General features: G+C 41.9%; 1 protein-coding gene across 5 annotated transcripts in view; it reads right to left on the bottom strand.

Annotated features, from left to right (window-relative positions):
- Window positions 1-24,984, bottom strand: part of SRGAP2 (SLIT-ROBO Rho GTPase activating protein 2) — a 330,724-nt gene that overhangs the window by 186,355 nt on the left and 119,385 nt on the right. For all 5 annotated transcript variants that reach the window (XM_023730300.1, XM_023730301.1, XM_004375212.3 and 2 more), the window contains exon 4: window positions 4,641-4,803. In XM_023730300.1, coding sequence (XP_023586068.1) covers window positions 4,641-4,803 — 163 coding nt within the window. The remainder of the gene's footprint in view (window positions 1-4,640; window positions 4,804-24,984) is intronic.

A 24,984-nucleotide genomic window follows, 5' to 3' on the forward strand; every position in this document is an offset into this window, starting at 1 on the left:
CATCTCATAACATGGATGAAACTGGAGGACATTATGCTGAGTGAAATAAGTCAATCACAAAAGGACAAATATTGTATGAGACCTCTAGTGTAAAATGTCATGAAAAAGTTACACACAAAAAGTAACAGTCTTTGTTGGTTACAAGGGATGGGAGTGGTGGGGGGAATACTAAATAGACAATAGATAAGTGGTAACTTTGGTGAAGGGTAAGACAGTAGACAATATTGGGGAAGCCAGCACAACTGGTACAAGGAAAGGTTATGGAAGCTCCATAGACACTTCCAAAGTCCCTGAGGGACTGAATTGCTGGGCAGATGGCTGTGGGGACCATGGTCTCGGGGAACATCTAGCTCAGTTGGCATAACACAGTTTATACAGACAATGTTCTACATTCTACCTTGGTGAGTATCATCTGGGGTCTTAAAATCCTGTGAGCGGCCATCTAAGATACTCCACTGGTCTCACCCCTTCAGGAGCAAGGGAGAATGAAGAGAACAGGATACAAGGAAAAGACGAGTCCAAAGGACTAATGGACCACAGCTACCAAGGCCTCCACCAGACTGAGTCCAGTACAGCTAGATGGTGCCCGGCTTCCACCACTGATGGCTCTGACTGGGATCACAGCAGAGGCTTCTGGATAGAGCTGGAGAAGGTGAACAAAATTCTAACTCGCGAAGAAAACCTGACTTACTGGTCCAACAGAGACTGGAGAAACCCCGAGAGTATGACCTCTGGACACACTTTTAACTCAGTACTGAAGTCATTCCTAAAGTTCACCCTTCAGCCAAAGATTAGAGAGGCCCATAAAACAAAACGGGACTAATGAGGCACAGGCAGTCCAGGCACAAGGACTAGAAGGCAGAAGAGGACAGGAAAGCTGGTGATAGGGAACCCAAGGTTGAGTAAGGATAGTGTTGACATGTAGTGGGTTTGTTAACCATTGTCATAGGGCAATATGTGTACTAACTGTTTAAAGGGAAACTATTTTGTTCTGTAAACCTTCATCTAAAGTGAAAATAGCAGCACAACTGGAAGAACATAATCAATTTCACTGAATTGTACACGTACAAATTTTTTAAATGGTGTATCTTTAGGTATGTATATTTTCACGAAAAAAAAAAAAAGTTCTCCAAGGTTGAGAAGGGAGAGTGTTGACATGTCGTGGTGTTGTTAACCAATGTCATAAAACAATATGTGTACTGACTATTGAAAGAGAAACTGTTTGTTCTGTAAACCTTCACCTAAAATAACTATATATATATATATATAAAAGAAATTTGGTCTTGAATTGCCTTAGCTAAACTTTCCTCCTCCTCCTACCTCTCACACTTGTGTGTGTCCCTTATCTCTGGGACTGCTATTTGCCTATTATGATTTAACAAAATTCATCTAAGAACCAGAAGCTGCAAGCACAGGATACTCTTGTTATCACAGAATGACAGCATGTGAGATAAAGAAGGCACCATGACTAGCATAAGGAGCCCTCGTGTCACAGTGGTTAAGCACTGGGCTGCTAACTGAAAAGCCGGCAGTTGGAACCCACCAGCCTCTCTGCGGGAGAAAGATGTGGTAGTCTGCTTCCAGGAAGACTGTTGCTGTTGTTGTATGTCATCCGGTCGACTGTAGCTCATAGCAATCCAATGTGACAGAGGAGACCTGTCCCATAGGGTTTCCTAGGCTGTAATCTTTATGGGAGCAGATCACCAGGTCTTTCTCCTGTGGAGAAAGTTCGAACCACTGACCTTTTGGTTAGCAGGCAGCACTTAACCACTGTGCCACCGGAGCTTCTTTGGTGAAGATTATAACCTTGGAAACCCTATGGGGCAGTTCTACTCTGTCGAATAGAGTCACTGAGTCAGAATACACTGGAGGGCAGTGGGTTCCTTTGTTTTTTTTTGCAGGGAGGGGAGTTTACGGATTTCATATATAGCCCAAAACCACTTTTTACAGCTGAGGAAACTGAGGCACAGAAAGGTGAGCTCATTGTCCAATTCAATAGCAGAGCAGAGACTAAAAGAAAGAGTACCTTGGAAAAGGCCTCTGCTCTCATAGCACAAAGCCAGCCCAGGAAAGCTTTACATAACTGGCACGGCTGCCAGGCACATTCTTTAAGTCTCTTATCTGATTACTATTTCTCAACCAGTGGGATTCCAATTCCGCATGTGCAACACACTCTGAACAATAGATTGAAGAACTGGGTACGGAGACAATGTTTCTCTGCCTATTACTAGAAAGCAGAGAGGTTCTCATTCAGCCCAAACAGAATTAATCTACTCTTTGATCTGCCAAGTCAGCTTTTACCTTGGAGTTCTCTGCCTACATTGCGACCCCAGGGGAGAGAAAAATGAGATTATTCACCCTTTGGGATAGTAAACACTGGCTTTTCAACAATACCATGCGTATCTCTAATCGACTATAATTTAATTTAAAAGTTATAAAGATCAAGAGGAAGTCCTATGATCTGCAACTATGCACAATCATTTTGATGACTCTCACAAACATATTGTTGAATGAGAGAAACCAGACAAAAAGGTGCACATACTGTATGCTTCTATTTATATGAAGAATGAAACCAAGCAAAACTAATGTCTTCTGTTACAAGTCAAGACAGTGGTTAGCCTTGGTATGGGGGAGTAGTAACCAGAAGGGAGCATGAGGGAGGCTTCTGGGGTTTTGTAATGTTCCTGTTTCTTGATCTGGGTGCTGGTTACCTAGGATGTGTTCAGTTTGTGAAAATGCATTGAGTTGTACACTTACAACATGTACACTTTTATTCAATGAAATGTACCACATAAACAGTCCTGTGAGAGAAAAATTCTTCCTTACACCCTTAACATAGAAATGCAGCTTAATGAGGTCAACCTGGGAGCACGGTTAGGAATACCACTCATGGGGGGATTTTCTTGTGGAAGTCAATTGCCTCCATGCCTTCTACCCATGCCATGCACTTCAGCCTTTGGTGAAATGTGAAGAGGGCACTTGCAGAGCCAGGAGCACGCATGACTTTGATATCTGCCTGCTGTTAGCATGAACGACTCTGTGATCTGGAGAGGCCACCAAAACTGTTTCAGCCTAGTTCGTCTCAATCTTCCAAGGCTGAGAGAAAAGGGAGATGAGCTATGGGATGAAGTCTACATGGCTGAACCTCTCTCACAAAAGTTTTTCTCAGATGAACACAGAGAATGGAGGAGGAAATACAACCTCCTTCCTTCTTGAGATAGTCTAAGTGGTTGGCAAGGTCAAGAAGAAGAGTTGAAGTGGTATCCAATTACTGCCAAGGTTTCACCTAAGAGGATTTTAACTTTAGTCACACACACACATGTCACCAAGTGCTGCAGAAAATGCAAACTGATGACAAGCAAGCTAGAAGAGATGCTGGGAACCATGGAGGAGACAGTGAAAAGTACCTTTGCCCCTAAACAAAGTGTGGCCCAACCACAGCTCAGAGGGCCACTAATAATAGCCAGCGAGCTCTGGGGGAGTTATCTTTCTCTTCCGTCTTTGTCAGATGATTGTACTCTCAATATCCTGTCATTCAGATACAGGGAAAGCCCCTTCAGGGATACAATCATGCAGATGGAAGATTCTAAATCAGTTCGTTTTTTCAGGCTGGTAAAAAAAGGAAGAAATTGAGTTCTAATTTCTTCTAGTCTCAATCTGGGCAGCTTCCTAACACTAAGACTTGCAAAACTGACCAACAGCTATGGCTATATCTGCCACAATCCTGTTTATCAGAGTCCTCTCTATCCCAGCCTCAAATCTTAACACTGGATTTTATTAAATGGAAACCAATGAATTCTAAATAGCCCTGTTTATCCTTTCTACCTCTAACTCACTGGAAGATTATCTGCTTTCTGAAAAGTCATCTGGGGATGTCAGATCTTCAATGTTAAACACAATATATCATGTACAATGGTTGGGAAACTTTGCCACCATTTTTTTTAACCAAACCTCAAGAATAAATGACCCCACCAAGGTCTCAAGGTGAGAGCTTAGAAAATGGGTTCCTGGAGCTCTAATAAGCTGGTTCCACCAATGACAGGTAAGGTGGGTTTGGCAGAAAATTCCTTAAGATTATGACCATTTTTGAGTTTTTCTTTGGTTAAATTACTCAATCTTCATCCAAGGAATTGTGATAAACAATTGAACCCCCGAAAGCATTCAGGGACCCAAAGACAAAATATGCCATGAAAAGAATAATCAAGATCAAGTTTCTCAGTCCACCCTGGCCAAGATGAGAACCTGGAAAGGGAAGGGAACCAAAAACATGTATGAATTTGCTAAATGAACTGGAAGAAAACATGAAATAACAGTGAAGGCCCCTGAATCTCAATAGCTCTCCATATCATTTGACCAAAACTCACCAAACCAAAATCATTATTAATATATGCAGATTTATGAATTATGCTGCCAGCCCTGAGGTTGTTCCTTGCAAATAGTCCCTTTCCCCAGGCTCCTATTAATTCAGCTCACAAAGGAAGAAATGAATGCCAATTCATTTATTTTTCTCCATGGGTATGTGGTAAGGAATGACCAGGCTGAAAGTCTTCCAAATAATCAATAAAATATCCTTCCTCTTATATATATGTCTGTTTCATTGTTCCACCCAAGAAGCTCTGTCACTAGGAATAGCTATATACCTTTTTAAAGAGTCTTCCTGAGTCCTCACTGACTTGGACAAATCGAGGAATGATATTATTCAGGTAGATGTCACTCAGGGTGGTATGGTCTCGGCTCTCCCGCTTCACCTGGTTTAAGAGAAGATTCCAACAGTTGACTGGAGAGAGAACATTCTGATCCTTCCTGTAAAGAAACGACAAAGGAAAAAAAAAAATCAATGTTGGTAAGTAGCCAGGGTCAACATCTACGACCACAGTCCATGTCACAAAGTCACAGCAATCAAGCCAAACCAGAAATAAGGGTATCTTGCCTGAAGCCAGCATCTCCAGTTTTCTCCTTCTCTGAAAACTCATTGGAGAAAAAAGGGGAAAATAAGAATGGGAAGAAAAAGAGGGAGGGGAGAGGAGAGAGGGGAAGAGAAGAAGGAGGAGGAGGAGAAGCAAGAGTATCTGTTGAGCATCTACCATGTTCTAGGAACTTGTTGAATGCTTTATATGCATTATCTCATCTAAGCTCCACCACCACTTTGTGGTAGGAAAAGAACCACCATTATCCCCATTTTACTCATTAGAAAACTGAAGCTCAGAGAGGTTGTCACTTGCCCAGAATTTGTAAGAGGCAGTCAGAGACTAGAACCACAGTTCTCTGTTGTCCAGCTAGAACTCGTCTAGACTGTCTGATTCCAGAGTCAGTAACCTTACCTCCCAAGTCATTTGGTTTGTCACCAGAGACAATATCACTAGAGCACTAGAGGTTACACCCTCACAAATTTATCAGAACCAACTCAATAGCAACTAACAACTACAATAAGACTCAAGAAGACAACTTCGGAGGCATTTGCCATGAAAAAATTACTGAAAACTATTCAATTCCATAGAAGACACCTAAGGAGGTTTTGATTTCATTGAAAGAGCCATGATCTTATGTCTCATTTCCCATAAAACAAAGAGCACAAACCAGATCTGAACCCACTTATTCCTAAAGCTTTTACAGCTTGAGTAAAGCAGTAAAGCGCTAAACACAGACACTCATTTCTGATGACAACATTGTGATCCAGAAGAATCACTGATTACCTATTCAGTTCACAGCACTAATTTAAGCAGTGGCAAGTTTGCACTTAGAATCTGGATTTCTTTATGGAGAGAAACAGAAAATAGGGGTTATTTGTACTATTTATCAAGGCCTTATTATGTACTTGGAAACTCTAGTGGCTACTAACCAAAAGGTCGGCAGTTCTAATCCACCAGGCACTCCTTGGAAACCCTATACGGCAGTTCTACTCTGTCCTATAGGGTCACTATGAGTCAGAATCAACTCGATGGCAATGGGTACAGAACAGTGTACTTGGCACTGGGCTGGCCCTTTATATATGTTGTTTAATTTAAACCCACAACAATCAATAAGGTAGATACTATTAACCACATTTTACAGATGAAGAAAATAGGACTAAGAATGGTTAAACATCTTTTTAGCTGTCACACAGCTACAAAGTGGCAATGCTGGAATGTTGGAATTCAAAACCAAGCCAGTAACTGCAAAGAAAGTGTTGCTGGCAGTATCACTTTGTTCATTCCCTTTCACCTCTTCCTTCCCTTCAGTTAGTCTCTTAATGCAAGAAAGTGAAGTGAGAGATGGTTGGTTCTTGAGTCAGCAATGCCTGCATTCAGGACTGGAAGCTGCCAGGCACCTGTGATTTGTAGACGATGGAATGCAACTCAGAAGGGCGTTTCCAATCCTTCAGTAAGTAACTATTAACGAATAATCACACCACACCCATTTTGGCTTCAGAACCCACCAGACCAGCAAATCAAAAATCTGTCCAACCAGTACCAAGAAGTTGCTTCCAATCAATGAATATTAAAGTCCAAATTTGAACTGCTGTACCTGTTCTCCCCGTCTGGGAATGGCACTTCTGTGATCCACATAACTAACTAACAGTTTATGTGCTTATTACATACCAAGCACTGCGGTAACATTATGCCCAGTTACCTTTCTAAGAAAATTAAAAGACGTGACAATATCCTAGCTGGGAGGGAGAGATACATGTAGTTAATCACTCCTTTCAAAATGTTTAGCATCTGAAAAGAGGTGAACAGGAAACAATCTTAAATTCAAAATGGTGAAAGAGTTGAACTGCATTCAGTGACATCTGATGTTTCCATTTGCTAGAAAACTTTCAAATTGATTCCAAATCAGCTTCGGTTATGAAACCTTAAATAATCCAATTTACATTTTTATTGGGTGTTGGTTTCTCTTGGCAAGATATCTATGTCCTCAGTAAGCATGGAATACAGTGGGCAACTATGCTTGCTTTTTTTTAAAAAAAAAGGCAGATCTCTCAAGATCTTAGATTTACAATTGGTTTTAATATGTTTATTATCTTGGGTGAACACGGGTCTCTACTGGTAGGAACATAGGGCTGGTGGGTTCTTTTCACATAACATTTTACACACATAAAAACATTATCACAGTTCAATTTCATAAATGTTTATTGGGTAGCTCAAATGCCAAGATGTAGTATCAGGTGCTTTAGTGGTTACAAAAGGGCCAATGTCACAGTCTAGTGCAGGAGACAAAGAAGGACTGCAGCAGACCAAAGAGAGTTTTAATATAGATACGGACAAAGGGCCAGCTAGCTCACAAATGTACCCCACAGGTCACAAGTGGAAGTGGGAGGCAATACCAATCAACACCATGGAAAGAGGATGTAGAGCATATATCTCCCTGGGGGACACTCAGAAGAAAGGATGAGTAAATTAAAATGGGCTAATAAAAAGAATTGGTGAAAGCAGGCATCTTTTACAATAAAATGCCTAACACTTAACTGTAACACGTTCATTTGCATGAGTAACACCTGTTTAAAATGAGCAAGGGACCTAGGACCTAATCTCCCTGCATTAGAGACCACCACAAAGTTATCATGGGCTGCTAGGTGAGCTTAATTGTATACAAGCTTTGCAATAAAGAATTTCCTGCTATCACTGCATGTATTGGAACGTCTAGAAAATGTGCTACTGGTGAGAATGAATGTAGCTTTGAACAGGCCTATTTTTCAATTCAAGCCTGTGTGCCTCCTGGGGTAAACTCTACAGGTGAGCATATGATTTGACACACAGAGGCCAAGTTCAATTATATCCCACAAATGCTCAGGGTCGTGTGCTGGGTTCGCGGCAGATCACGGTCATGTAATGAGAATCAACATCCTATCTCATTATCAATTGTTGCAATGTTTATTATACATTCTGGGGCTTATCCAACTAATATTTACGAAGGGGAATGGAAATAGCTGCTAGGTAATGTTAATGATTCAACTTTATTCTATTTTTCCTTTTTAAGTGTCTAAATCACCTTTAAGAATATCTTAAGATTACAACAACTCATCTGTGTGAATCAGAATTTTCTTGATATTGGGCAATCCAAACCAAAATCAGAAACAATCTGGATTTTGAAACTGATCTAAAATCGCAACCCTTATTCATAATCCCAATTTCAATATTTTTAGTTCATGAACACAGCCTCATTGTTCTCATTGACTGACTCTGTAATAAGTACTCTTTATAAATTTTTTACTTTAAAAGTAGATTTATACCAATGAAACACTGCTTTGATCTGTTTCATATATTGAGATTCTATGCAAGATTTTTATTTAAAAAAAGGAGTCTATGGCTTAAAAAAAAAAAAGTATTAGACCTTGTGGTGTGTTTCTTCTAGGGATTCCAGTCTCTTTTATTATTACTGCAGTGTTTCGTACAATATTTCTGCTTCTTTGAGTCTGTATACTTTCTCAGACATAGTCCTCCTTTCAACTGAGGTCTTTTAATGAATTCATTTATTTATTTTTGGATAGTGGTGGGACAGGAGAAGTGAAGGGAATGTGTGAGGAGGGAAACACAAACCTACTGTACAGACAATTTTCCCAGCCAACACACACAAAGACTGGTTTAGAAACAAGCTCCAAAGATGAAACACACTTCAGGCTGGAAAATAAGCAACGAGACGTGATTTCATAGGGAGCATATGAAGGTTCTGCTAGAGTGGTTTCCTGCTCCAGCAACTTCACAGCCTTATTTTATTTGGGGCCGCTGGAGCCAAGGAAACTCCGTTTGGTTAAGAGATTGAAATCTGTCTTTATATCTTTTCCATCTATCATTTGTTTGTACAGTCTCTTTACTTTCCCTGCCCCCAGAGCCTTGGGTTGTGTAATACTTGGGCATTTAAAGAAAAGGGCCTGCATCCCTTAGGAATGTGCTGAACAGCTGCAAACCTCCTCAAACATTAATCCCTAAAAAGCAGACAAAATATCCAGAAGTATTTTTCTTACTTAAGATTTTTTTTCAGGAGGAAGATCAAGAAAACATAATACTGTACTTGAGAGGGAATGACTCTGGAGTCAAAAGAAAGGAGACCCAGAAAGTCACAAGCTAGCTGTGCATCCACAGAAGAGATTATCATTATAAATGCACTGAAAGAGATAAACCTGCAAAGCTGAATCATTAGCTTCGAATACATTAGCCTAGTTTTTCTCCTCAACTTAGACTATTTATGGATGTTCAATAAATTTAGGAACAAATGCTCAGAGGGATTTCTTTAAAATATCTAGGGTGAAGAACCTACTCTATAAAAGTCCAAACTGGCCCCTCTGTTACACTTCCTTTTTTCTACATCCCCACTTCTCGGTCTCGGTTGCCTCATCTATAGAACGGACACCTTCCCCGTCAGTGCACAACTAGCTCCCTAAAGATCTTTAAAGCATGGGGTACAGTTGTAAAATTCTGGAAGATCTCCCGGCCTAAGGAGCTATATAATTAATAATTGCTGGGTAGCGCAAACAGCTAAGCACTTAACTACTAGCTGAAAGGTTTGTGGTTCAAAACCACCCAGAGGTGCCTCACAAGACAGGCCTGGCAATCTACTTCTGAAACGTCACAGCCATGAAAACCCTATGGAGCACAGTTCTACTCTGACACACGGGGTCGCCATGAGTCAGTATTGACTCAACAGCAACTAACAACAACATGTTCGTGGTTATGCAGACGGAACTCATGGCACAAGCATGGCATTACTAGAACGGCTTGAACTTCTGCATTGCTATACTGGGGTGTGTTTCCCTTTGCACCTACAGTTTCTGACTTGCCCACCTCACAGGGCTGTTGTGTGGACCAAATAAAATGTTAACAATAAAGCCCTATACAAATGTGAGGAAATATTATTATTTTTATTTTCAAACACACTAGGACTCAGCTTTCATCAATTTCCAACATGGTCCTTACCCGGCCCTGGGCCAGGGCCAAGAGCTCAGCCTGCTGAAAATGCACAGCCCTCGACAAATAATGTTTGGGATAAGACAGCAGCAACAGGCAATTAACAAAGCAGCTGTAAGTCTCAGGGAAGAAGTGAGGGAGATACCAATGGGAGAGTGGAATTTAATCTTCCTTTGTCCTTCCCCTAAGGGACGGAGTGGAACGGTAAGTCCTGCGTTCCACATAGGCAACTGTGTGCTGAGACTGACAGGAAGAAATCCAAAGGGAGCCCAGATTGCCCGAACCCTAGATGCTTCAGCAACTTCTACCAAGCCCCCCTTTCTCAGAATCCCTATCAAACCTGCTAGGGTGTGTACAGGGGTGGCAAATATCAACACATCTAAGAAGAATACCGTTTGTCACTTTTAAAACTAAACATACATATGATGGTAGACAAAACCCCAAAATGAGTCAAAAACACATCATTCAATGTATGTTAGTGAGCACCCACCTGTGAGGAGGATAGGAAAATAAAGGTACATGAAAGATAAAAGGGATTTTTAGTGACAGTTGGACAGGGAATGAGCAACAAGGCTGAATTTTTAGACCGAAACTCTCTTCCTGGTACCCTGATTAAAATGAAATGAACTGAGGCAGCCAAAGAGATTAGTTCATTCAGATGAGTGTTATTAGCCCTTCTGGCTTATTTTCTCTATTATGCTGATGCTGACAGAAGCAGACAGGCTGGAGAGAGCCAAAATTGCAGGGATTTATGGTCTGACAGTGCCATACATAAAATCAGACCCTTGCTGACCCAGATAAGCCACAGGATGGATTGGATTTGCTTGGGGAAGGTGTTAAAAGAAGGAGGAGGGAAGAATCACCAACGTGGGAAGTGACTTGAAAAAGATCCTGCCTGTAATAGTGGCTGCTGGTTGTGTGACCCAGTAGCAGAGCGGCAGCCTAGGGGCATCTTTCAAAGACAGGCAGGCGGGCGCGCAGGCAGGCACACTTCTCTGGCCTTATCAGAGCCCCAGCTTCAGCTTTGCCAGCAATGAGAACAGAGTAGGAGAGTTTAGAGACAGAAAAAGAAAAAGGCCAGACAAAGGCAGAAATATGTATTCTGCGTGTGGAGAAATGAGCTTTCCAAATTTCAGGGACAACTTAGTACCGCAAATCATCTTCAGTAGCCTAGACACATGATTAGAAAGGATTCAAGCAGTGGTGTACCCACCCACCTTCCTCAAAATAGTCTAAATTGTCCCCTATAAGCAGGTTTAGGGAAGAGCTGTATGGAAATGAAATTCTTGTGAATCTGGATAAGTTCCGAGGAGGCCAGCCACACCCTTGGGAGCATGGCATGTCCAAGAGCTGGGACCTTAGGAATCTGCTTTGAAGTCGAGAACTGGACTAGCAGGGTGTCTAACAACTATTAAGTGCTTAATAACTATTTCTTGAATAGTTATTAGACTAAGGTTCATCTGAGTTAGGTCAGAGAACTGGGAATGGTCCCCAAGTTCGAGCCATTGTAGGTTCTGACTGGAGATTTCTCCATCAATTTATGTCAGGGTGGGAGACTTTGCCTTCCCTTCAATTACACCCATCCCACCCTGTGTTCACAGGAGAGGGGAAGAGGTTCTTCTCTGCATCACTCCAGAGACAGCTCTGCAGATCATGTGAGCCCAGACACGGGGTCTACTCAAGATTTGGATCCCTGTCATCCAGATTTCTTGCCTGTATTTCTGACCTGTTATTATCCAGGCTCCTTCTCTGAGCCCCTGATTTCTACTGTCTTCTTATTTCATTCATTTATTCAATACTGATTGAGCACCTAGTATGTGCCAGGCACTGTCCTAGGCACTAGGGATACAATGATCAACATCCTTGTTTCTGACTTGCTTCTCCCATGTTTGCAGACCTCCTGGATCCAAGACGTGGCATTCCTGCTCCTAAAATGTCCATCCAGGAGCAACTCACATCTCATCCTGATGTTGCTGCTTGTGCATACACTAGCTTGGATGAACCCGTTGTGAAACCCAAACTTGGCTGTCTTATAAAAGCTGCCTCCCAACTAGTCCTCTCTATAGCGTCTTCTACAGACCTGGCTTCTTCCCTTCATTTATACCCCATGTCTTGGCACTAGCATTCTTAGGGAGGAATAAACTAAGAGACTGCTAAACCCTCCTTGTATTCTCTGGGTACAATCCATATGCTAGAGAATAAGGACCATGCACTCCACCCCAATATGATCCATAGAACTAGGGGCCTAGAAATTCACTTATGAATTAAATTTTTCCCTGGAAGCCCCCCAAAAGAGGCTGGGTCACATCAAATGGCCTGATCTGTCTTAATTCATTCAATTAAAATGACAACACCATAGCAAAAGCAAAAGACTTAAAGGCATGGTCAATGACCAAGAACGTAGTTATACATGTTTCTCTTTAAAAAGAATTTATAGCCATCTACATTAAGTTGACAGCTGGATCCACGTTTTCCGTAGAATAACCTGTGAACAACTCTACAATTATATCTTCAGTTTTTCTACTTTCATTAATTAAGATGTCACCAGAAGTCCCATAAGTAATTACAGCACATGACAAACATACAGAGGGAAAATATACGTGCAGATGTGGTAGCAGATATTCAAAACAAATGAAACTTGGAAGGTGACTGAGGCAGACGGTCTGGCTCACCCTCGTCGTTCATTCTAGAGAAATAAATATATGTCTGTGTCAAATTAGAATGATGTCACTCAGAAATCTACACACCTGTTTTCAAAAGAGTCATCACCTTAGGAGCAGGCATCTCCCTGGCACCAGGCACAGCGGAGAAGCTATGATCCACAGGCAGCAACTCTTCCTGGCTGGCAAATGGTACTTAAGTACACCAAGTACCAACAACCCACTTGGGAAGAAAGGGAATATCCATAAGATTCAGACCTCTCCCTCCCGAATGCCTGTTCCTGTGACAATGAGTTCCTTTACATGGCTCAAAATAAGTGTGGAAGGAAGAAAAAAGTAGTACATCTTGATTCTGGGAAACTACAGAGCTAGATGGAATGAAGTCTAAATAGTCAGCGGATCAGCTGCATGCAGCATTACCAGTTCTCACGTGTTATTTTGATACTTATCTTGCCTTTATGGGAAGGAAGTCTCTTGAGGGCAAGGTATATTTTAGAATATTCAATGAAAACATACCACCAAGAACTGGGTGGGTACTTAATCAGTATTGACTAATGACAGATGTCACAGCCACAGAAACCCTGTAAGCATTAAGCACAGTAAGACTGTGATTCATTTAATGAACAGTTCATGTCTTCAGCCTCCATCAATGCTGCCTAATCAACTGCTCTAGCATGTATCTTATTGTGCTCGCTCTCTGGGTGGCTGCTGAGTGATCAAATTTGTACGCCCATTGGCTTATGCTCTCTACAGCATATTATTAAGCATGTCAACACTTCACTGGCTAAATTTTAAAGGGTTGGATGGTATATGAGATGGTCTGGTCAATTTCTAGGTTAGTAGGTCAAATTATTGAGTTCTAAAGGTGTGTAAGATGTCTGGGTATACAATAAACCCCAGCCCAGCAAGGTGGTACTCCATGGAAAGCATCCTGAACTATGCTTAAGACCCAGAGTTCAGTGTCAGCTCTGTCACTTCGTAGCCAAGTAACCTTGAGTAAGTCATGGAAGCACTCTCAACGCCTCAACATTTTTTCATTTGCTTAAAAAAATAAATGGGGAGAGCAGACCTGCCCTGCCTAACTCACATGGCTGCTGAAGATCAAGTCAAACAAGGTGATGATCATAAAAAAAAACTTTATAAACACTAAAGTACCCTCAAGTATAAATCAGTATTGCCATCATTTGTTATTATTGTTATAACTATTATTATTACTCAACAATTCACACAATGTATTCACACCCACAAAACAAAGTGGCTAGAGTTATGCCTGAAAAGACAAACTCATCCGCAAATTCCCAAGCCTTACCCAATTTTGCAATGACTTTGTTTTTATAAATTCCCTAGTTCACCAGTACACTCAATAGGAATATACGTTGCTGCTATTAACTTATCATCTAGAAATTCTCAAACTCAGTGAATGTCCTGTGCTCAACTGTCATGGATTGAACTGTGTCCCCCAAAAATGTGTGTCAATTTGGCTAGTCCATGATTCCCAGTATTATGTGATTGTCCACCATTTTGTCCTCTGATGTGATTTTCCTTTGTGTTGTAACTCCTACCTCTATGACGTTAATAATTTGGGATTATTGGCAGTTATGTTAATGAGGCAGGACTCAATCTACAAGATTAGGTTGTGTCTTAAAGTCAATCTCTTTTGAGACATAAAAGAGAGAAGCGGGCAGAGAGACATGGGGACCTCATACCATCAAGAAAGCAGTGCCAGGAATAGAGCATGTCCGTTGGACCCAGGGTCCCTGTGCTGAGAAGCTCCTCGATCAGGGAAGATTGATGACGAGGGCCCTCCCCAAGAGCCGACAGAGAGAGAAAGCCTTCTCCTGGAGCTGGCACCCTGAATTTGGACTTCTAGCCTCCCAGACTGTAAGAGAATAAATTTCTGTCTGTTAAAGCCATCCATTTGTGGTGTTCCTGTTATAGCAGCACTAGATAACTAAGACATCAACCTGGGGAGGCTTTAAAAGGGAAGACTTTTAAACTGCAAAGAGAAAAGCCAGAGGGTACAAAAAATAGAATCATGGAATTTCAGAGCTAGAATGGACTTGCAAGTTGGTCCAGAGCCTAGACCAAACCTATCATTTTCTAAGTGAGGAAATTGAAGATCAGGGAGCCTGAGGTCTCAGATAGTGACAGAGCAAGGCAAGAACCCAGGTCTCCTGACTACCAACCACTTATTTCATTGTGGTTGCTGCTATATTTCAACCAAAGAGCCCTCAGCATCTACAAAGCCCTGGTACTGAAAGAGTTAATGGACACTGCTCAGCTGCCCAAGCCCCAGAGCACAGAGCTATTCTAAGACAACACATAACAGGAATACCAAGGGTCCATGAACCCGGAGGGAGCAAACTGCTGGTGCCTAATGGCGCCGGAAAGCATGTTGACACACTGCATGTGGCCACACATGAAAGGCAAGTGATTAGGAAAGGCAGTTCTGAAACCCACCCCATTCTAATTTGGGACTGGCTCTGGGCACCTACTGAAAGGCTGGGCCACACCCCGGCCACTCTGTAAAATGACCCTTCAGTTCCTTCACTCTCTATTCTGCAGCCTCGGTTAACTCCTTCTCTGCCTTCCCAAGGGCCATAACAAACAACAGAAAAAGAGGACTACTGCAAAGAATATCAAGATCCAGGAGTGAGGGTGGGTGTTTACGGCCATTCTATGATGAGAAGATTCTCTGTCTGGATTCGGATAATAAACCCACTGCTGTCAGTCGATTCCAGCTCATAGTGACCCTATAGGACAGAGCAGAACTGCCCCATAGGGTTTCTAAGGCTGTAAATCTTTATGGAAGCAGACTGCCACATCCTTCTCCCGCAGTATTACTCTAACTCATTACTGACAAGTCTATTCTGACTCACAGCAACCCTACAGGACAGCGTAGAACTGCCCCATACGGTTTCCAAGGAGTGGCTGGTGGATTCAAACTGCCGACGTTTTGGTTAACAGCCAAGCTCTTAACCACTGTGCCAGCAGGGCTCCATGATGATAGCCACTAGTATCAACCATCTCTACCAGCTCCAAGCAAGTATGTGATCTGAAGCCTTAAGCAGCCAGGCTCATAAGCCCATGAGAATACTTTCCCTAAGTGTGGGTCTTCAGAACCCCAAATCACCTTGACATCAGAATCACCTGGAACACTAGTTTAAAATGTGGATCCCTGTGTTACTCTGCAGCAGATTTGGATTTGCTAGGGGTGGAATGATGTACAGGAATCTGCATTTTAAATTAGCATCCCAGGTCATTTAATGCATACCAAAAATTTAAAAACCAATGCTTTTAAAGCAGTGTTTTTCAAACTGTGTGATACAACCTATTAGTGGGGTCAAAAATAACAATGTAGTAGATCACCAGCCAGTATTTCTCAAAAAAATGGAATAAAAAACAGTGGAACAGAATTAACATAGAACAGGATAGAAGAAACCAGAGTACATCACATAGAGCAAAGATAAGTTTTGTTTTGTGAAAGTCTTGTTCTCATTTATTAAATAATATGTGTGTGTGTGTGTGTGTGTGTGTGTGCATTCCAGCTTGTGGTACAAAATATAGTGATTCATGATTGAAGATTTCTAGGGAAATGTTCCTAAATTTTGAGCAGTGATTATACACCCTAGACCCTTTTAGTCAGAATCGACTCTACGGCAACGGGTTTTGTTTTGTTTGGTTGGACCCTTTTGAGAATCTGAGGAAAAGTTTGTACTCTCTTTGAAAAAAGGAAAAAAAGGAAGAGAGGAAGGAAAGGATGAAGGAAGGAAGGAGGAAGAGAAAAATGGAAGAAAGACGTACTCACATACACACCATAATTTGCATATGAGTTCAGGGCGACCTGGACTTTGGGAAGCCCATCCCCAGAGGACTTCTCTAGAGGGCAGTTCCTACAATGTCTAGCACTCCAGTCACAGTGGACACCTTATAATCACTGACCTATGCCAACAGCTTTCTCCTGACGCTCTGTAGGGGTCTGCCAGTGTCTGTGACACACCTGTGAGATAAGTGCCCCACCCTGAGGATTCTCCTCCTCTTACATTCGAGGTCACTAGAAATGCTGAAGTTAAATGATGTTCTACAGAACATCGGGAGAAAGCTGTTGGCATATTCCAGGAATGAGAATTTTGAAATGGAGGGTGTAGGTACAATGTCGCTGCTCCCCAAGGAACATTCTCCACATCTACAGTATGCAAGGGTAGACAATGGGACCTGTACCTTTTTGCAACTTCATTGATAAAGTTAATAAAAGAATATATATTTTATTCTTGAAGTAGTGACTTCTTTGACTTTTGACATAGAGGCCCCCAGCCTCACCCTCTCTGTATGATCAAAAGGACAGAAATTCCCTAGGTCTTGATGGGAGGTTCAAAAAGGGCACAGATAATTAGACAAATAGCAACAACCCTAGTTTGATTAGCAACCCACTCCACCTCCGCACATAGAGAGGGTGCAAATGGGGGACAAGGTTTTAGAAACCAGCCTTTGCTAAATGAAGTATACAAAGAAGAGACAGAAAAGCAGCAAGGTATAATGTGGTGGGGAGGAGTCAGGGGAGATGGAAGAGAGGGGCAGAAAGGAGCATCGAGAAGACAGAAGGGTTAACCTCAAAACCATTCTAAAATTTTCTAATGCTTTTTAGTAATTTGTTCTCATGGGATGGAAATTGGCACAGCATCTAGGATGCTTTGGTCCCGTCTGTTTTCGAACCTAAGCTGTAGGCAAGATTCAGAACAGTTGGAATCAGCAGCACTGACCAGGTTGTATGTGTCTGGAAGAAGGAGAAATATAAAAAAATGTGTGAGAGATGGAGGAAGAGAGTCAAGCAGAAGAGAGGAAGGGGAGTCTGGAAGCCATCTCCAGACAGAAGAAAAGAGACAGGCCAGACTTGAAGCAAAAGAGCTATTAGTGAGGCCAAGGCATCTGAGTGAAGAAAGCTAAGGAGGAGAAGTCACAGGGATGTCAGAACAGGAAACTAGCAAACAGCCCAGTAACAGGACCTAATATTCTGCCGTGTTTGGGTGTCAATGAGTAGTGGCCTAGGGCTTCACCTCTGAGAGACCACATTAATTTCATCCAAAGGTCCTACATCAAGCATATTACAAGAGCTGCTAGTAAACAGTCCATGCCATCATAGCCTCGAGCTGAGATGAAAACATGGTGCTTGGTTCCCTGAATGCAAAGGGTGATCATAGAGAATAGCAGGGAGAATGTGAGAGGGGTAGTCTTAGGAGAAATTGACAAAGCTCTCAATCCATAAAGTGGTTTGCCCAGAGCCCAGAAAGGTCCAGGAATAGGGGGAAAGTCCACAGAATGGTCCTCAGTGCATGCTCTTTGTCTGGACTACTGCCCCATCGCACTGATCTCTGCTAAAATCCTGACTTAATCTATGGATAAGCAGGTCTCTCACATCTCCTGAGACTGCTCAATCTCCAGGTCAAGAGAAAAGACTTGGCAGTGAGAAATGTCAATCAAGATCCCATTCTGGAGATGAAACTAAGTGAAATAAATAAATCAAATTGTATTTCAAATGAATAAATGCCTTGAAGGTCTGGGAAATGGGGGAGAAGGAAGTAGCTGTATTAGTTATCTAGTGCTGATATAACAAACTGGTGGCTTTAACAAACAGAAATTTTTTTCTCAGAGGTTAGAAGGCTAGAAGCCCGAATTCAGGATGCTGGCTCTAGGGGAAGGCTTTCTCTTTCATCTCTGGAGGAGGTTCTTATCTCTGAGCTTCTCCTCCTGGGCGATTTTCATGTGGCTTGGCATCTCCCTTCCCCAGTCTCTGCTTCTCTTGGTCACTTGTTTAATCTCTTTTATATCTCAAAAGAGACTGACTCAATACACCCTAATCCTGCCTCATTAACATAATAAGCATAACCTAATCCTCACTGACATAACCTAATCCTGTTTCATTAACATAACAAACACAACACATTAATAAACGGGATTTTAACCACAGGCAGAGGTTAGAATTTACAACACATATTTTGGGGGGGACACAATTCAATCCATAACACTAGCCAACTAACTTTTTTGAACACTGTATTTTGGTCCTCAAAGCTGTAAGCAAAAAGAACTCTAAACCAATATTAAACTCTAGTTAGTAGTTTTCTTACTCAGAGGCATGGGTCACCAATTCTGAAACTCCTTTCTGTACATCCCAGGACTACGCAAGTAAATAAATATATTATGGATAATGGGAACCAGGTTTCTCACTGTTCAGAGAACAGAGTTACAAATAAGGAAAGGAGAGAAAACAGAATAAAACATGTGGATTGGAAGGGAAGATATCAGTGAGAACTCCTATCTTTAATAAAGACAGGTATGAGTAGGAATTGACTCGATGGCAGACAACAACAAGACAGGAGCCCTGGGGGTGCAATAGTTAAGCATTTGGCTGCTAACTGAAAGGTCGGATGTTTGAACCCATCAGCAGCTCCACGGGAGCAAAGACCTAGCAATCTCCTCCTGTACAAAGATTACAGCCCAGGAAACCCTATGGGGCAATTTTACTCTGTCTTATAGGGTCACTCTGAGTCAGATTCAACTCAACGGCACACAACAACATTTAGATAGATAAGAGAAATAGGTAGAGAAGTATGTGGACATATATGTGTCTATATACATACGTATATTTCCTAGCTCTCTCTGCTGAGAGAAACTAGAAATGATGGCCCAGTAACAATGAGTGTACGTATGGTTTCTAAATAACACTTTCCACTAGAGGAACCAGGGCTCTTTGAAGAAAACAGCTGGCTCCAGAGCTGAAGCAGGGGAAGTACAAGATGAGCCTGGAACATCTTGTTGTGCCAGAAAGTAAGAAAGTACTCAGTGGGGACATGTCAACAGGGCAAAGGAGCCAGCCTGAAGGGGCTCCGCTGGCCAAATCTGGGACAATATGAGCATCAAAACAAATAAAGATGGTAGAGGATTATAACCTGCTGAATAAAATAAGAATCCTTGAGTCCTCATAAATATAAACAAACAAGTAAATGGGGGAGATGGGAAAGCTCTTCCTTAGAATAGAATTCCAACTGATAAATGTAGAAGTAATGGTGGAATTAGAAAAATCAACATTTGGGCTACACCAGCCAAGAAAATGTCAATGTTATGAAATATAAAGAAAGACTTAGAAATCATTCCACATTAGAGGAAACTGAAGAGACATGACAACTGAATGAAATGCATAATCCTGGATTTTCTTTTGTCATAAGGAAAATTTTTGGAACAATTGGTAAAATCTGAATAAGGTTCTGGGGATTATATAATATTATTATGTTAATTTTTATGTCCTGATTTTGATAAGTGTACTTTGAGTATGTAAGAGAGGATCTTTGCTTTTAGTACACATACACTGAAGCTTGTAGGGGTAAAGGAACATCAGTCATATCTGCAATTTACTCTCAAATGTTTCAAAAAAACTAGTGTGTGTGTGTATGTGTATGTGTTTCTAAAGAGGCAAAAAGAAAAGAATAAAGCAAATGTAATACATTAACATTTTTTGGGCAGTCTGGGTAAGGGGTATATAGGAATTCTTTGCATTATTCTTTCCTATAAGTCTAAAATTATGTCAAAACAAAAAAAATTACAAATCCCACTCTGTAAAATAAAAAGAAATCATTCCCCCCATCTTTCCTTGTCCTTTGGCAGTTGAGTGTATGTTGCCTTGTGTTGTTATCTCTTTCATAAACCTCTGTTTTCCACATGACACCATGGGCCTCGTGAGAGCAGGTGCTGGGTCCTATTTCTCTCTGCGTCCCCAGCATCTGCACAGGACCTGTTGGTCATTGCTGATAATGAGGACAAGGCCAAGTGTTTATTACTTAATCACATGTAATACAAGTGACTAAAAGGGTCACTCAACAATTCTAACTCCTCAACCTTGAGGTCTACACCTTCCTGTCAGATGACAAACAGTGCACACACACACAGACACACATATACAATCTTAAAATATTTCACTTTAAATGGTAACCTCCATGAGCTAGAACTATGCCTTATTCTTCTGTGTATATTTAATTCCTAGAACAGCCCTTAGCATAGAATAAAACCAAACCAGTTGCTGTTGGATAGATTCTGACTTGTGGCAACCCCATCTGCTTCAGAGTAGAACTGCTTCCATAAGATTTTCATGGGTGCGACCTTTCAGAAGCAATTGTCAAGCTTTTCTTCTGAGGTGTTCTGGGTGGGTTTGAACTGCCAACATATCATTTAGTAGCCTGGTGCTTAAGCATTTGTGCCACCCAGAGACTCCCTGGCACAGAATAGGTGCTCGATAAATTATTTGCTGAAAGAAAGAAAATGAACCTCAAATACCACAAACGGTATTTACCAAAACTTTCATATTAATGGAGAAAATGGCAGGAATGAACTTGTTTTCCAGAAGGAGTAACAGTATAAAGATATTCTTAGCCCCCAAAATAGTCAGTGATTTTATCAAACATTTTCAAGCCAGTTCTTTCTGGTTAATTAGAGTGGCTCAGAAAACAGGCCCAGACTTGATAAAATGCTTTCTTTCATTTGATTAAAGGTGAGAGCACTTCTAAACTCTTCTGCAGTTTGGTACCGAGAAGGCCCACTAAAGATATATATGTTTTCCATTATGGCATTTCTTGGCTATGATATAAAGTGGAAGGTTTTCCTACACACTCATCATTTGGCTGGAAACCCAGAACGTGTGTCTAGGGGGCTGAGGGAGTGAGAAGCAGCAGTACTGAAGTCTTAATAAGCCACATTCTCTTTACCTACCTCCAATTAATGATGTAATGGAGACCTGGCAAAATCAATACTGAAAAGGTACAAGAGTAAGGTTAGAATCCAAGACAAAACTCCCTAACAATATCCTATTAATCTGCATATTATAAGAACTAGAATTGCTTCAGGAGGTGCTAATGGAACAGACTACACGGTGAGTCTGCCAGTATATCTGCATGAATGGGTATGTAGCACTCTGTGGTAGGGAAGGACACACATTTCCACCCATTACCAGCTAAAACACAAGTCAGGCAGTGGCTGACAAATTCCGTCCGTGTATAAAAAAGAGGGGAGGCGAGGTGGGCAGGACGTCAATACACCTAAAAGGCTGAGCCTTTCTTAATTATGCCTGCCTTCTTGGGGTCACCTGCTCTCCACTCAGAGTTCCCTCAACAGCCTGTGCTTTGTCTTCCAAAGAAATCCATCTGAGGCATCATTTCTACCTGTATACTGCACAATCAAATTCCACACCAACTTCCTCCTTTTGCTAAATCCCCGAGATGCTGCCTGCAAATTCAAAGAATTTCAAGCATCAACAGAAACCCCCACCCCACCCCCAGAACTTAGTTATGAACATCTGTTGTTTACAAGGGTTCAGGCTGAGAGCTGCCAGACTCGTTCTGCAACCTCTACTTTAGTACGGAGGCTGCCAGGGAGGGATGTCTGAATTTCATGCAAGGATGCCCTGTCCCGACTGCTTAAGCAGAAATTGGCAAACACGGCTCAGCATCCTACCGCTGAAGATAATCCTAGTCTGTTCGATTCATTCAGAATCCTGGTTCTTTAACCTGCTGTAGCCAGAATATGTTAAGAAGTAGAGCTGTGTCCATTGATCCTCCTGGGAATTTAAAAGCTGAAGGGCAATGATAGCTGCGAGTGTTTCAAGACAGGAGCCCACAGAAAAGATAATTCTTTTTCACCTCTAAAAAATCCAAACCTTACTTTGTTCTCATTCTCCCAAAATTCTTCATTAACACTGAGCCCTTCACACATGACTGTTTCCCTCACAGCGTGATCTTCAGTGCAGCGCAGGAATTAGATATGAGTCTTTATGTCAATTAACTGGGGACCAAATCTAATTGAGAACCTAACTATCCTTTTACCTTTCCCTGATTGAACCAAGCTCGCGGCCCTCCTGAGTACTCCAGTTTCTCTCCCTTCCTGGTAAGCTACTGGAACCTGCTTTAAATGGGGTCCTATTTTTAGATTCATGTGCCCAAGTGCACGTGTTCTTATTATTCTCTCTCAGCCTGCCTGATTTCCCCCATTTCAGTTATAAAAGTCCATTCGGCAGAGACTGTCTTTTCTTCTTATCTTGTAAACCCTCCCACTTGACACACTTAGCTCCCAATAAAGATGACATGGCTTTTGCCTTTAAAGAGAACTGGATCAAAGTCAATTCATTTAATTGGCTGCAAATTCATGAGAATTAAAGATCCTGTGAACCAGACACACATCACTTCCTGTGTCTACTTCAGAATTATTATGGGGCTTACAAGAGCTGAGAGAATGAATACTAAAAGCTCTCCTCACGCCGCACTATTGTCAAGGGATGTGATCATCAGTGTGTCTCTGCTCTGCAAGCTGAAAGCCTGAAGTGTGGCCGCTGACATTCCAGTGGAGTTCCCAGAGACACAGGAAGCTCTCTGTAGTCCCCAGCATCCCCCCAACTGCTCATAAAAGCATGTTGTGCTTCCAACCTGCCCTTTGTCTTTCCCTACTCTGAAAGAATGATATGAAGCCATCTGCTAGAAGCTTGGGAGCCTCCGTTTGTTGTGCTTCTGACAGAGCCTTCTGGTCTTGATGATGTATACTGCAGGAGACTGAACAGACCTGGAGTTCTTTTATTCACCCAGGTCACATTTGGGACCTGTTCATCTCAGCACTGTAACTTTTATAGAAACACAAAGATTTGGCAATTAGAGCTAACTATGGACTCTAGAAGAAGCCCTGGTAGCAGAGTGGGTAAACACTCGAATGCTTACCGAAAGGTTGGTGCTTTAAACCCACCAGCTACTCTTCAGGAGAAAGACGTGACTGTTCTTCCGTAAAGATCACAGCCTTGGAAACTCTATGGGGCAGTTCTACTCTGTCCTACAGGGTCGCTATGAGCCGGACTCAACTCAATGGCAACGAGTTTGGTTTTTTCCTTTGGTTTTATGGACTTTGTCAGCTCCTTACTAAAAAGCTGGCGGTTTGAGTCCACCCAAACACACCTAGGAAGAAAAGCCTGGTGATCTACTTCCAGAACATCAGCCATTGAAAAACCTGATGGAGCACAGTTCTACTATGACACACATAGGATTGCCATGAGTCAGAATCGACTCGATGGCAATTGGTTTATTGACTGCGTGAGGACAAGCATATCAGAGGGTGATTGTATTACAAATTTCCTCCACTGGACCATCATGAGTCTTGATCTACAAGTAACATGCCAGGGTTGAATTACATCTTTTGCTGAAGAGCACCTTTGAATATTAATATCTGAGGATGGGACAAAACATACAATTGCTGAGTTTTATAGTTACTGGACATACAATTATATGGAGTCACATAATTGTATATGCCCTGCCCGATGCAGCCATATTATACAAATCAGCAGGGAAGATGAGTTTGTCAGGTATGAAGGCCCACAGGGGCATCTGAAGAAAACAGAGATTGACATATTACCCAGGTCAGGCTTAGGTACACTTAACCCTGTAGAGGGAATATCAGTGAATCTAATCTATCAGCGTTTTACCCAGTATAACTATGTTGTCGATTCTGACTCCTAGCAACCTTATAGGGCAGAGTAGAACTGCCCCCATAGGGTTTTCTAGGCTGAAATCTTTACGAGAGCAGACCTCCAGGTCTTTTCTCCCTCGGAGCAGCTGATGGATTCAAACAGCCAACCCTTCAGCTAGCAGACAAGCATTTTAACTGTTGCACCTCCAGGGCTCCTAGTATAACTATCCTGACACGTTGCCGTCAAGTCAATTCCAGCTCATAGCGACCCTATAGGACAGAACAGCACTGCCCCATAGGGTTTCCAAGGCTGTACTCTTTACAGAAGCCGACTGCCACATCTTTCTCCAGCAGAGCTGCTGGTGGGTTCAAATCATCAACCTTTCAGTTAGCAGCAGAGTGCTTTAACCACTGAGCATCCAGGGCTCCTTTTAGTATACCTATACTCAGTCCCAACTTCTGAGGATGAGATTAATAGTAGCTACTATTTATGTTTACTGTGTGCTAAGCACTGTCCTAAGGGCTTCACATATATTAATTCATCTAATCAGCACAGCAACTCCATGAGATAGGTGTATAATTATCCTCATTTTACAGATGAGGAAACTGAGGTGATTAAAAACCTAAATCACACAGCTAGTAAGTGGCGGAACCCACACCCTCCCCCTCCCCCGCCCCAGTGAATGAATTCTGCTAAATGAACTGTTTCTCGGTTCCAAAGACTGGCCACTACCCAAGTTACCTTTCCTGTGTCTCTTCATCCTGCTTTATCCATGTGTGATGAGCCTTCCTGACTCTTTCTCCAAAAAAAAAAAAAAAAAAACCCAACCACCACCTTAGATTCTATATGGACTGAGCCAATGTAAAACTCACCAAGAGTCCTTTTGTTAGTCCCTAAATAACGGCAGCTTGAGCCACAGGGAAGGGAAGCTAACCCTTGCTCAATACCAGATGCTACA

Source organism: Trichechus manatus, unplaced genomic scaffold, assembly GCF_000243295.1.
Source record: "Trichechus manatus latirostris isolate Lorelei unplaced genomic scaffold, TriManLat1.0 scaffold00035, whole genome shotgun sequence".
Classification (NCBI taxonomy): domain Eukaryota; kingdom Metazoa; phylum Chordata; class Mammalia; order Sirenia; family Trichechidae; genus Trichechus; species Trichechus manatus.